General features: G+C 51.4%; 1 protein-coding gene across 10 annotated transcripts in view; it reads left to right on the top strand.

Moving 5' to 3' along the window:
• Window positions 1-14,492, top strand: part of PCGF3 (polycomb group ring finger 3) — a 62,171-nt gene that overhangs the window by 22,155 nt on the left and 25,524 nt on the right. For all 10 annotated transcript variants that reach the window (XR_014264381.1, XM_082464051.1, XM_082464055.1 and 7 more), the window contains exons 7-8: window positions 8,727-8,837; window positions 9,727-9,815. Coding sequence is in view for 9 of the 10 variants with exons in the window: in XM_082464051.1 (XP_082320177.1) it covers window positions 8,727-8,837; window positions 9,727-9,815 (200 nt within the window). In the remaining variant the exon portion in view is untranslated. The remainder of the gene's footprint in view (window positions 1-8,726; window positions 8,838-9,726; window positions 9,816-14,492) is intronic.

Below are 14,492 nucleotides of genomic sequence, written 5' to 3'. Positions count from 1 at the left end.
GCGTTCCCGTCTCTCGGGGTTTAGTTGGTCCAGGGTCCACGCAGGCCCCCCCCCCGCCCCTCCTGTCTCCACGTTCCTGTGTGTGGGTGGGACCAAGAGGCCCCGTCGGACTCTGGCACCTTCCAGTGTCCCTCGGTCCGGACGGGGCTCTCGCAGATGCGGTCCTGGCAGCCAGGCCCCGCAGAGCCCGTGAGGCCTGGAGGCACCCAGACCGCGCCCCCTGTTCCATCACCCGCCTCCACTGATGGCGGGGAGGCCTCCATCAGGACGCGCTCCCTGACTTGGTTTCCCGAGATCCACTCTGTACAGAACAGCAGAGCAAATGCGTGACGTTTTCCTTCATTTGTTTACAGAAAATGAGCTGGTCTCCCGGCCCCTCCGGTCACGATCAGATGGCTTTGAGCGTCTGTTGTTCTCACGTTATTGCACTTACTGTCCTTTTTGAAGTTCAAAGCCTCCCCGATCTGTGGCTGGCGGGCACTGCCCCCTTGGCTCCCTAGAGCCGGTCTGCAGGGTCTGGGCTCACCCCTGGGGGCGGTGGTGTCTCAGGCCAGCAGTCGGCACGTGGGGAGCACGGTGACGCGTTCTTAGTGGAGCTCTGGCTTGTGAGGGGAGAGGGCAGGTGTAAGACTGCTGACTCCTGCCGAGTCTGTCCTGTGCATGCGTCCCCTCGTCCTCTCCACAGGCAGCGTGGAGCCGGGAACACCGCCCTGAAGTGGAAGAATTGGAGAGAGTCCAGAATTCCCCAAGTTCACACTAATGCCCAAGGCAGCCTGAGCTCCGCCCTCAGTCCAGGGTATTTTCTGGGTCGGCAAATAATCCACTCCCCTGTTCTGTCAGACCTTCAGTCCTTCGTTGCTCTTTAAAAGATCACTGTAGTGTCCAAGTCCGTAGCAGCGGGCTGTTTTCTGAATGTGGGCTGTCTGCAGTTTCTCTGGTTTTGTGCCAGCGTTGTAAAGCTGATTTCTCAGATGGGCCCTCTTCCTGGTCCTCCAGAGAATCTAGAGCACATTTCACCATGACGTGTGGTGCTGAGACAGAGCAGTGACCCTGGGGGCCCGGCGGTGTCTGGAGGACGCCCTGCTGCTCTGCGCTCTGCAGCCCCTTCGAGCTGCCCCACCCCGTGGCAGCGGGCTTCACTTCTGGCATCCGTCCTCTCACGAATTTTGGGAAATAAAAAGCAGCTTGGCTTTCTGGATCCAGCAGGTGGCCGGTAGACTATTTTTCTTTTCCCTTGTAGATGAAGCCTTTTAGGTGGAAAATGAGTTTTTTAGTTGTTTGTTGTTTCTTTTTGTTTTTATAATTTAAAAGAGTCTGTTTTCCCCGAGGCAGCATCTTTATCTGTAAGCTTTATGCGGTGACCCCTCGTGTGTGTCACACCCCCTTGCTCGGCTGCCTCTGCTCCTCTCCAGGGTCTCCACCGTGGCTGCTGGGATTCCTCCTGTTCGTCCAGGGTCCTCTCCTGACCGACACTCATGCGGGTCTCATCTTTTGCTTTAACCTAGGGGAGGGGGCGCAGTGAACGTTCTCTTATAAACTTTGTGGACGTGGGTGAGTATGTCTGTGGGCTTTATTCTGGAAGTAGGGTTGCTCCGCCAAGCATCTGCATCTGCATTTCTTTCTCTTGCCTCTTCGCGCTGGCTGGAGCCGGACCAGCAAACCCCAGCCACCGACCAGATCCGGCCCCTGCCGGTCATATGCAGCTCCTGAGCCAAGAGTGTTTTTCACTTTCTGCTTTTATTTTTCTTCCGCTGTGCTGGGTCCTCGTTGTGTTTTGCCGCGCACGGGCTCTTTGTTACGGAGCGCGGGCTTAGTTTCCCTGCGGCATGTGGGATCTTAGTTCCCGGACCAGGGCTCGAACCCGTGTCCCCTGCATTGGAAGGCGGATTGTTAACCACTGGACCACCAGGGAAGTCTCCACATTTTTAAATAGTTGGAAAAAATCGAAGAAGACTATTTTGTGACGTGCAAGTTTTGCGTTGAGATGTCACCATCCATGGATAGTTGGCTGGAACACAGCCCCGCTCATTCAGGGACGCACGTTTGTCTCACACTCGACGGCGGGGGAAGCATCTGCGGCAGATGGACCCGCCCCGTCGGCACAGACGCCGTGGAGGCTGCATTACCAGCACCCGCCGCGTCATAACAAGGGGAGAAGCGTCCAGCTTTTCAGCCATGGTGACGGGTGGATGGTTTTGTCCTTGGATTGTCACTGTCAGCCGGGGAAGCATCCTGTTTATCTTGCGGTGACACTACATCTGTGTTAAAATAAAAAGTTATGATACGTGTAGGCATCAGACTGAACACTCAGAGGAAAGCAACGTTTAGAAAGAATTGAAAATTTAAAATGGAATGTCTCATCACAGCAGGATTTCTTCACAAAAATAAGAATAACCTATAAGGCTGCAATCAGAGTAAGTTTCTGATTGGTTCATTTGTTGGTCACGCAAGGAAAATCACTGACTAATGGTAAGTTGATTAAATGTTGTTTGATTGCGGCAGCTGAGGAAGTCTGTCCGGAGAAAGCGAGCTTGTTTGAGGGCGGCACCCGCTGCGGGAGCCGTCGCTCAGGGCACAGACAGCTAGGAGCAGCACCGACCCTCAGAAGCGAGGCGGGCGGTTTGAGGGCTTTTCCCTGGCTCTGGAGTCTCCGAGTCTGCGCGGTGCTTATCGGGTGCGTTTGATGTGACGGGCGAATGGGCCTCTGCGCAGAGTCTACGGGGCACAGCCGCAGGAGAGAGGGTTTTCCAGGAAGTTGAGAAAATGCTAATTCAGTACAACCTGAGGCAGGCTTTGTTGAGATGTGTTACAGCCATGTTGGTGAACATGTGTGGGGGTCAGGGAAATACTTGGTTGAACAAATTAACTAAACTTGTGAAAACGTTAGGTTTTAAATGAAAGCTCATCACAATACTCATCAATAGATACTTGGTAGAAAATACTTGGATCTTTCGTATGTTCTGAACCAGTGGTGTCCACGGTGGAATTCATTCACGCTTTTGGATGTAATCATTTGTGTGAATTTTTGTCAGAATTAAAACCTGAATATCCCGACTTTCCTTATCACAGCCACACAATATTTTGATGCCTTGGCGGTGGTAGCTTTTTGGTGTGTGTGTTTTTTTGTTTTTTTGGGGTTTTTTTGAGCTAAGGGCAGATTGAAATTTTTCTGAATGAAAAGAAACACCTTTAACAACGTCAAACTGAATGGCTTTGGAAATTTGCTTTTGTTAAAGACCTGATAATGTTTCTTGATGAATCCAGCCTAATGTCATAAGGTAGAGCAATACTGAAATGCAAAACCTACAACGTGGGAAGTTTTCAACAACTAACATCTCTCGAATCGCAAGCCCCATCCAGCTGCCGTGCAGACGCCCCGGGCTGTCGGCAGCTCAAGGGGGGCGGAGACCACCCCTGGACTCACAGCAGACCTGTTTGCTGAGCGCCAGCAAACAGCCCTGGTGGAGTCGGGGGCCTGGTGCAGGGGAAGCAGCTTCCGTGCTTCAGAATCCATATACCTGTGCAGTCGAGGGCCATCCACCTGACCTCCACTGGGAAGTGGTCAGTCTGCAGAACACAGGCAAGTCCCAAGAGAAGAATCTAATAGAATTCCCTCAACGCCTTCTGAGTGATGACTGCTCTGGACTGAGGTCAGTATTTCTGTGTGCAAAGACGTTTTCAAGGTGAAATATGTAAGATCTCATTACAGATGAACATGAGCAGTCAATTTTGACGATAAGCAACACTCACTTTTCACCCCACTGAACAAATGTTATCCCCCCCACCCCGACAGGCGTCCGTTCTTCTCGTTAGTGGCCTGCACTGCAAATTTCATGCTCAGTTATTACTACTGTGTTTTTAACTTCGTGACTTCACGTTTCTGGTGCCTCACGTAAGGAGCTTAGAAGTCTCCACTCGTCCCAACGACAAGTAAAAGGCAGAACGCACTGAACAATCAGCAGTTCTTAGATTGTAAGAGAGGAAGGTGCAGGGCCAGCCGCTGCCCCCGACATGGGGGACTGACCACGGACGTGGGGGCACACGGCTGCCTGCCGCAGACTCAGGACTGGAAACGCCCAGGAAGCAGAGCCTGGGCAGGAGAGCCTGACCTGTGACTGAGGGGTCGCTGAGGCTCCTGGTGGACAAGTCCAAGAGTTGAGACCTGCCCGGGGGCTGTCACAGCGGGCCTCGCGATGCTGTGAGGTTCGCCTCCAGGAACTCGACCAGGTTCCCCCAGCAGGGGAGGGGAAAGAAGTGCCCCGAGCCCCGTGTATGTCTGAGGAAGACTTGACCTCCGGGGACTCAGTTACCACAACGTTGTCTGCTGGACTATTATCAGAGCAAAACTGGCCTGGGGGCAGGAAAGACCCAACTCCAGCCACCTTGTCCCACCCGAGTGGGGAGGAAAACCCGAGAAGCACAAGCGAAGTTCACAGTCCAGAGGCCCAAGCTCACCAAGGACAACCCTCACCAAGGCTGTAGGATGTCCCCTCCCCGACACCTCACCACCACAGCACTGAGGCCTATTTACAGCAGTACCTTTTACCCAGTATCATGTCCAGCTAACAAGAAAAATACTGTGAGTCATACTAAAAGGCAAAAAACAGAATCTGAAGAGACAGAACACGTATCAGAACCAGACGTGGCAGGGATGTTGGAATTATCAGACCGGGACTTAAGACAACTGTGGTCAGTGTGCTGAGGGCTCTAATGAAAAAGTAGACAGCATGCAGGACATATGGGGAATGTGAGCAGAGAGGTGGAAATCCTAAGGAAGAACCAAAAAGAAACGCCAGAGATCAGAGCCCTGCAGCAGAAATGAAGGTTGCCTTTGATGGGCTGATTAGACTGGACACGGCTGAGGAAGGAACCTCTGAGTGAGAGGACATCTCAACAGAGTCCCTGAAAACCCAAAAGCAAAGAGAAAAGGCTGAAAAGAACAGAACAAAACATCTAAGGCCTGTGGGGTTAGAAGGTGTAACATAATGGGGAATCCAGAAGGAAAAGACAGAGAAGAACAGAAGAAATACTGAAACATTTTAACTGAGAATTTTCCCAAATCAATGTCAGACACCAAACCACAGATCCAGGAAGCCCAGAGAACACCCAGCAGGACAAATGCTGGAAAAACTACACCTGGGCATGTCGGTTTCAACTTAGAGAAAATCAAAGATAAAGAAAAAAATCCCAAAGGAGCTGAGGGAGTGGGAGGGGAGGGGGACACTTTACCTACAGGGGAACTGAGATAAGAATTACATCTGACCTCTCCGTAGAAACCATGCAAGCAAAGAGTGAAGTGAGATATTTACAGTGTTGAGAGAAAAACCAGCAGCCCAGGATTCTGTACCCTGAGAAATTATCCTCCAGAAGTGAGGAGAAATAAAGACTTTCTCAGACAAAGAGAAATTGGGAGAATTTGTTGCCAGTAAACCTGCCTTCTAGAAATGTTGTTAAAAGAAGTTCTTTAGAAAGAAGGAAAATGATAAAGTCGGAAACTCAGATCTACTAAGGAAAGGAAGAGCATCAAAGAAGAAATAAGTGAAAGTAAAATGAAGACGCTTAATTTTCTTATTCTTCATTTATCTAATAGATAACAGTTTGTTCAAAATAATAATGGCAGCAATGCACCCGATATGTATGCCTATGTACATATGTATTGAATATATATCTATTTCAGTTTCCTCAATAAAAATTCTGTTCTCTCTTCTGTTATGTAAGTACTGATAAAATATCTCAGTTTTGATGTTTAGCTTACAGAGCCCCAAATATTTACTGTCTGTCCTTCACAGCAGCGTCTGCCAGCCCTGGGCTAGAACTCTGTGATGTGGGATCCTTCCTGTTCCTGATCCCGGGGAGGTGTTCAGTCTCTGACCCGCAAGCCTGAAGTTGGCTGCAGGCTCCCACATGCCCTTCATCAGGCGCGGCCGCTGTGTGTCGGGTGGATGTTGGATTCCATCAGATGCTTCTTCTGCATCTGTTGTGATGATCCCGAGGTTTGTGGTGCAGTGAAGTACATGTGCCCAGGGCAGTGTTACTTTTTATAAGCCTTTCCTCCCTCCGCTGAACTCACGGCGTCCTAGTCATACCACTATCATAAATTTCACCCAAAAATGGGGTCATGTTCTGTCTATAATGTTCTCATAACAGTTTGTTGTAGAGCTGCCCCGCATCCATAAATATGATCTCTGTCATCTTTCCTATTGGCTGCAAAGTATCCACTGAGTACATGGCCCAGTCTCTTACCCCAGCGTAGCAGATAAGTTAGACTTATCTTGCATGTCAGCTGTCAGTAGTGGATGGTGGTGGTATCTCCAGTGTGGTGTTGAGAAGGGTTCTGAGGCTCTGTGGCCCTGTCTGGAAATGTCTGCTGGGACAGAATGAGGCTGGCGGGGAGTCAGCTCTTTTTTTTTTTTTTAATAAATTTCATTTTATTTATTTAATTTTTGGCTGCATTGGGTCTTCGTTGCTGTGCGTGGGCTTTCTCTAGTTGTGGCGAGCGGGGGCTTCTCATTGCAGTGGCTTCTCTTGTTGTGGAGCACGGGCTCTAGGTGTGCGGGCTTCAGTAGTTGTGGCACTCGGGCTCCGTAGTTGTGGCTTGCGAGCTCTAGAGCACAGGCTCAGTAGTTGCGACGCACGGGCTTAGTTGCTCCGCGGCATGTGGGATCCTCCCGGACCAGGGCTCGAACCCACGTCCCCTGCATTGGCAGGCGGATTCTCAACCACTGCGCCACCAGGGAAGCTCCGGGGAGGGGGATTCTCAACCACTGTGCCACCAAGGAAGCCCCAGGGGGTCAGCTCTTCTGATTGGCCCAGCCCACATTGTCAGACACTTAGCATTTAGGTTGTTTCTGATACTTCAGTGTTGCAAATAAGGTTTTATCTCCTTATGCCCTTACCTGGTTATTTCCTTGGGATAGATTACTAGCAGTAGGGACTTTTGGGTCAGCAGTTAAGTTTTTAAATATTTTTTATATATATGCCGAGGTACTTTCCTGAAAAGTTATCCCAATTGACATTTCTACACCTGTGTATATCTGACATTGAGTATTGTTATTTTTCAATCCTTTTTCATTCTTATAGGTGAAAATTAAAGAAATGGAAATTAAAACCAGGTACAGGCAGACCTTGGAAATACCACAGGTTCGGTTTCAGACCGTCGCAGTAAAGCGAATATCGCAATTAAGTGAATCGCACAATTATATAAAAGTGCATATAAAAAAGTTATGTTTACACTGTACTGTGGTCTATTAAATGTGCAATAGCATTATGCCTAAAAAACAATATACATCTTTTAATTAAAAATACAAAACAAAAGTAACAATTAAAGTAGTAACATCAAAGATCACTGATCACAGAGACCATAACAAATAAAACAATAATGGAAAAGTTTGACGTATTGCGAGAATTACCAAAACGGGACCCAGAGACCCAAAGGGAGCAGATGCTGTTGGAAAAAGGTGCCGACAGACTCGCTTGACGCGGGGCGGCCACAGACCCTCCCTGCGTTCCAAGTGCAGTGTCTGCCCGTGTGTGAAGCTGCATCCTGTCACCCGTCAGGTGAGGAGTCCCTCTTCGCGTTGACCAGTGGGGCTGTTACCTGCAGACCCCGCCCTCCCTGAAGGACAGATGGAAACGGGCTCCTACCACCAGCAGTGCGTTTCAGGCCTCCATTCCTCTGCCGGCATTTATGTGACTGTTTAAGGGAAATGTTTGCTTTCAAGCTGATCCCAGACTTTCCAGACTCGTGGTTTCGCCGTCTTTGGTTCCAACGCCGCCGGCTCTGGGCTGGCCTGCGCCCATCAGTTCAGTTCTGAGAGGCCTCCCTCTTTCCGTCCGAGTCCACTGCCTCACACTTTTATTTTTTGCTGCACAGTCAGATAGTTTGGAATGTCTGTGTGGGTCCAGGACGTGACCAAGGCATGTTCCTGGCCCTCGCGGAGCTCGTGGTGTTTAGGCGAGACAGACGTGCAGGCGAAAAGTGCCACTGAGCTTTCCTTGGTTACCTGCACATAAATATTTTTCACAGCGTGACTTATACGTTATTGGTTTGAGCAGCTTGGGTTTAAATTTCCTTTGCTACCTCCCGTGTGGCCCTGGGCAGTGACCGCTGCTTCGTTACGTGCATGTGAGCTGTATGTCAGTAGCTACCTTGTGTCACAGAGTCGGCCCTTCCCAGGAACGTGCGAGGGTCCAGCCTGGACCAGCTGTCCTCTCGCCGCCCGGCCCCGTCCCCACTCAGTGGCCGGCGGCCGACGGCCAGGGCGGGAGGCCGCGTGGTGCCCGTCGCCTCCGTTCAGTAGGGACCCTTCCCCTGTGGTGGGCGGCTCCGTGCCTCCAGGACTCAGCGAGCTGTGACCGCCAGCCGCAGACACCAAGGGGTACTGGTTTCCCCCCGTCGGGCACGCCTAGGGGCGGCCACAGCAGGGGTGGGGACGGCAGCCCTGCCTGGGAGGGGCCCGCGGGGCTGTGAACGCGCGTCCAGAGAACCAGCAGCACCTCCACTTGGGGGGCTCAGGCCCCAAGCCGGGACGCGTCCCACGGCCCACAGCTGGCAGCTGCTCCAAAATTTGAGGGGGCACGGTCCAAAGCTGTTATTTTCTCACGAGTAGAAGCCTTCAGACTTTTAATCCAAACCTTCAGTTTTCTTCATGTGATATTTGTGAGCAGAATTTTAATGTGATCCACTGCCTACTTAAGATTAAGGATTATGTATTAATTTTTAATAGCGGAAATGAGAAAACAGAGGGAATTCTACCACAAATTAGGCCTGGAAGTGCCTGGAGACGTCAAGGGGGAGACCTGTTCTGCAAAACAGCACCTAGATTCCCATCGAAATGGTGAGTGAGCTGGGTTTTATTTACTAGACCTTTTGCTAAGAGCCCCTTGTATCCCTCCCACTCCCCCCCCCTCCCCGCCACACAGGTTCTTGACAGAGGTGTGGGCAGGTGTCAGCGTCACTTGGTGCTGACAGTAGCAGGTGGTGCTGAGAAATGTGGTCTCCGACCGAGGGGTTATGTGGTGGGCCAGTGAGAGGAAGCCTGAGGGGGTACCCGAAGGTGCCTGGAGATGGGATGTGGAGGGAGCACGGGCATGCGGACGGCGGGCCTCCCAGGGCTCTTCTCCCGGCTTTGTCTGTTTTCTTGCAGAATGGCCAAACTCCACTTTGGCTTTGACGTAAAATTAATGGTGCTTTAGAATCTGTACATATCATAACAGCTTATTTGAATCTTTGACGCCGTGGACCACACAGATTCCGAAGCCCCTTTAGTCCGCCGTGTGCATTTCTAACAATGTGAGCAGGAGGGAGAGGCTTGGCTGTCGGCCTGGGGAAGCGGGGGCTGCAGACTGTGTGAGCTCGGGGCCCCCGGGGAGGCAAGGCCAAGAGGCAGCTAGGGAGCCAGGAATCCCGCCTTTCCCTAGGTGGGGTCTTAACATTTGAAGCCGTGCTGGAACAGTGAGAGTTCGGGGATGGCTCGCTGCCTGGTGTAGTTGAGGCATGAGGCGTCGGTGGTGCTGGGCTGGCGGGGCACCTCTGCCCGGGCACGTGCCGCTGGCCCCGAGGGCGCAGCACGTAAAGCACCGTGGAGAGCAGCGCTCCCGCGACTCTCACGTGTGCAAACTCTTAATACCGTGGGTTTTTGTAGCGTTTGAGTGTACGGTAGAGTTAAAAAACAATGGTTTAACACTTTGGATTCATGACCCAGTATTTTCTGTTTTTGCTAAAAGGAGAAACCAAAGCGGATGACAGTTCGAACAAAGAAGCGGCCGAGGAGAAGCAGGAGGAGGACGGCGACTACCACAGGAGCGACGAGCAGGTGGGCGCGGCCTCGGCCCCCAGCCTCCCGCGGGCGCTTTCTCGTTGACAGAGGAGCAGGCCGAGCGCAGCAGGCAGTACACACGTTACAGTGTCGGCAGCTTTCTTAGTTTTTCCTTCCAGTTCCTTCCTTTGCTTACCTTTTTTCCTTTTTTTTGGCCATGCCACGTGGCTTGTGGGATCTTAGTTCCCCGACCAGACCAGGGATCGAACCCGGGCCTTCGGCAGGGAGAGCACCAAATCCTAACCACTGGACTGCCAGGGAATTCCCATTTCCTTCTTTTTTTAATTGCCAAAGTAACGCATACTCACTGTAGAACATTTTAGGTATAAAAAGTTTAAAGTTCAGCCTCCACCCCCCGTGGGTATCTTCAGCTCCCCCCGACCCCAACCCCGGGTTGTCATGTGGAGAATGTGGGGCAGGCATCTTCCATGCAAAATAAGGAGAGAATGTAACCTTGAGGGCGCTATTCATATGTCACTTACTACCTTATCAGATTAGAAAAGGAAAACTAAATCATCACAGTGCTGCTATAAGAGTTTGATAAAATCCCGTATCCATGTCTATGGATCTTTTTATTGGAGTACCTTGACTCGATAGCTACGGCCGTTGTCACACTTGATGATGGAACCGAGTTGTCTCATTAGTGTCAGAACAAGAAAATGTCCCTTCTCAGCTGTCACTCAGCATGAGTTGGGGGATCCAGCCCAAACAGTTAGGAGATGGGAGAACGTGAGCCGGGCGTGCCATGGCTCTCAGATTACTCGTCTTGTGACGTGGCACCTCGGACAGCTCAGGGAAACTGCTCGTTTGGGTGATGGGACCAGTGTGTCATACTCAGACGCTGTGGGCAGCCTTGTTCACATAACTAATAAAAACGCTGAGGCCGCCTAACGAGAAATGTGTGAGGCTGAAACAAAGACACGTTCTTCTTATGGAAGAACATAAGAGAAAGCTGGAGAGTTGGATGTTTCTGGATGGAAGGTTGATGTTAAGATGTGAGTTCTCCCCAGATTAATCTCAGTGGTTGTGATTTTAACCATTTATTATAAATAGGAATTTAACCAGCTGCTTCTGAGCCCATGTGGGAGAGGAAAAGCTCGGGAATGGCCATGAAAACGTAGGGGTATTGGCTGTATCAGGGTAGATATGTAGCATAGCTACCCACACACGTGTTTACACAGACGGACACCTCGGGAGACACTGTGGTTCGGTGCCAGACCACTGTAATAAAACAGGTTGTGGATTTTGGGGGTTTCCCAGTGCATATAAAAGTTATGTTTCCACTGTGCGGTAGTATATTTAGTGTGCAGTTTCGTCATGTCTAAAAAGCAACGTACATTGCTTAATGAAAAGATATTTTATTGCTAAAAATTGGTAATCATCATCTGACAACGCAGGGCTGCCACAAACCTTCAGTTCATAAAAAACACAGTATCTGCGAAGCACAATAAAGCAAGGTCTGCTTTTATCTACCTATCTATATATATATATATTCTAGTCAGTATATATATATTTAATAAGTAAAACGTGTGTATGTGTACACTTATATTTATTAAAGACATAATTAAATAGTGTGGTTTGGGTATAAGAATGGAATAACGGAACCTTAATTTTCCAGTTTATATGCTTCTGTGTTGTTAAAACATTGCCACGAGCATCACAGGAGTAGAAGCACGTCTGTGTGGAATGCTGGGTGTGCTCAGATACGTTTCACGTGAATGGAGAGAAGAATAAACACTGGGGTGAAGGGCACCCCTCTGGGGCCCGCATGTCCCCTCTCCTGGGCTCTGACGAGTTACCTCTTGTTGGGCTTGGAGGCCCCGCCGGGATCTGGGGTCAGAGCCGCCGGCCCGGCCCCTCCAGGCACAGGGAGGGCCCTCTCGCTCAACCCCTGCTCCGTCAGTTTTTAACCTCCAGCGTCTGTGTTTATCGTTCCTAATTTTTCCCTTTTCTTTTTTACCCCGAACATGCCGAAGATTTGTCTCTTTGATCAGTTGCTTTCAAGAGCCAGCAGCCTGCCCGGGGGGCGGGCCCTGCTGCGTCGCTGTGGGGCGAGAGTCAGTGCCAGGCCGAGCGCCGCGCACCTGGTCTGTCACTGCTCTGAGCCGCGTGCTGTCACCAGGTGGCTTCCGGTAACCCGGACGTTCGTTTCCTCCGACGTTCCCCTTCCTCAGGATCGCGCTGTTTCCCCCGTTCGGAGCTTGGCGGGATCTCTGTCCCTGGGAGGTCAGGGTTTCGGGAGCCCGTCTCTGCTACCATCCTGTGTCTGGCGTCCCACCTTCTCCTCCCACTCGGGGACCCCGCTCTCCGCGCTGCCTTCTGGGACCCTGAGCCCCCGGGCTTCAACTTCAGACCCCTTCACAGCTGTTCTTCTCTTTTTCAAATAAGTTGTTCTGTTGTTACTTTAGTTCCAGGACGCTCCTCCCGAGAGTCTGCCCCCTCCATCCTCCAGGGCAGCTGCAGGCCCGCCGGGCAGGGCCAGCTCCTTCCTCCTCAGCCTGTGCGGGGGGTGGGTTGCTGTTGATTACACAGGCAGTTTCGAGGGTGGGGTCGCCCCCCCCCCCCCACCTGCTGCCGTCACCCCGCCTCCTCTCTGGCATCAGGACCCTGTCGGCTTATCTGCTCCTGGCTGCCCCGGTCCTGTTCCTTGCAGGACACTCTGTCCTTCCGGTGGCTTTGTCCACGGTGGGGCTCAACGGGTCTGTTCAGCCGCCTGTTCGGCAGTGTCCCTGCCGCCCGCCCCGCGGCTCCCTTGGGAATCAGGTGTCCTGCCGCCAGGAGGGGGGCGCCCGGTCGGTCGGCGCCCGGCCTGCCCTCCCCCAGGACGCGCCACGCGCTGCCCGCGAGGACCCCCGCCCCGTGGGGCTGAGGCGCCCTGGGGTCGGGACCCTCGGAGCCATGGGGCGGGGGTGCGCCAGGGGCTCCAGGCGTGGGGAGCAGAGGAGGGGAGAGGGTGGGCCGGGCCTGGAGCAGGGTGGTCAGACGAGGCCGGGGAGCAGGGCCTGCCAGGGAGGGAAGGGCCAGGTGCGTGGGCAGCGCGTGGCACAGGGCGCCGAGCGCTCAGCCCGGGATGGGTTAGGAAGCAACCGCGGGACTTGCTGGGCTCTACAGAGACTGTTTACCGAGCAGGGTCCTGAATCTTCATGTTTATGACGTAGCCACAAACCACAGAGCCCGAGAACAGGTGTCTCTGTGCAGCTCCCTTTTCTCAGGTAAAATTATACTTTTGAGGTTTTTTGAGGTGCGTCATGTAGCCGCTTCCTGGAGGTGCCGTGTGACACGGAACAGCTGTAGGACCGGCAGTGTGTCCTGTGTCGCGTGCGTAGCACACGCCGCAGGATGAGGATTTCACTGTTCTGTCTGATGTTCTGAATACTCCAACCCTCGCGGACTCCTGGGTGCTGGCGCCAGGCTCCCCGGGCACGTCCTCCCCGCGCTGCCCATGCCAGACTCCCTGGTTCTGCGGGTCTGTTTCCTGACCATCTCCAGCTCCTGGGGAGGGGCTGCGGCTCTCTGGGTTCCTTTACATGCAGATCGCTTGTTGTGTTCATGGATCTGTGTGTTGGGTGTTTTGACCTTTTCTCAATCATTTTGCAGGAACTGGCCTACACCTTTTTCATGTGCATTTGTTTAGTTTTGGTATCAAGGTAGTAAGTCTCAGAGCTGGGATTAGGCTCTCTTTTCCCATTTTTATTCTCTAGGAAAGTTTGCATGAGATTAAGAGCATCAGTTTTGTTGAATGTTTTGGTTAAACTTCCTATATAAAGCCATCAGATCTTGGTTAATTCTTTTGGAGAGGGGTAGGAAGATTTTTAACTATCAGTACAAATTAAATTTCCTTAATGATTTTAATCCTACTCACATCTTCTGTTTCTTTTTTAGTTCATTTGATCAGTTATATTTTTTCTAGGAAACTTTCTGCTTGGACTTAGGTTTTCAACGTTTGGGGCATGAAACGGTTCCTAGAATTCTTTGCTTGTCTTTGGGCCTTGCCACCTGTGCCCCTATTTCTCCGTCTCTCTCCCTGGCGTCACAGCATGCCTCCCGCTTTCTTGGTCGTCGTTGCCAGAGGCTGAACCACGTTCTCTTCTGCCAGTCGTTCCTTCCTTCTGCTGTTTTCTGCATTCCCTCGTGTTCTTTCTCTCATTTCTTGAGTTGAATATTCATATATTTTCCATTATACTATTTGGTTCTAAATATTTTGAAATGTTCATTGTGATTTCTTTTTGACCCACTAGTTATTTTTTAAAGCATGCATTGAAAATTTAGAACATCAAATCTTACTAAAAAGGTACAGTAATCAAGACGTTTGTTATAGGCGTTAAGGTAGACTTTTAAGTCAACAGAACCAATTCTGGAGTCTAGAAATAAGCCCTTAGATTTAGGGTCATTTGGTTTTCAGCACAGGTGCCACTGCCCTTCACTGGGGAAAGGATAGTGTCTTCTTCAAATGGTGCTGGGACAGTTGGAGAAAGGTTCATTTGTGCCTTGCCTCACACCACATACGAAAGTTAACTCAAAGTATAAAAGCTAGGGCTTCCCTGGTGGCGCAGTGGTTAGGAATCTGCCTGCCAATGCAGGGCACACCCGTTCGAGCTCTGGTCCGGGAGGATCCCACGTGCCACAGAGCAGCTGGGCCCGTGCGCCACGACTACTGAGCCTGCACTCTAGAGC

This window comes from Balaenoptera physalus (assembly GCF_965194825.1).
Source record: "Balaenoptera physalus genome assembly, chromosome: 5".
In the NCBI taxonomy this organism is placed as follows: Eukaryota; Metazoa; Chordata; class Mammalia; order Artiodactyla; family Balaenopteridae; genus Balaenoptera; species Balaenoptera physalus.
This window is presented reverse-complemented; position numbering and strand designations above follow the sequence as displayed.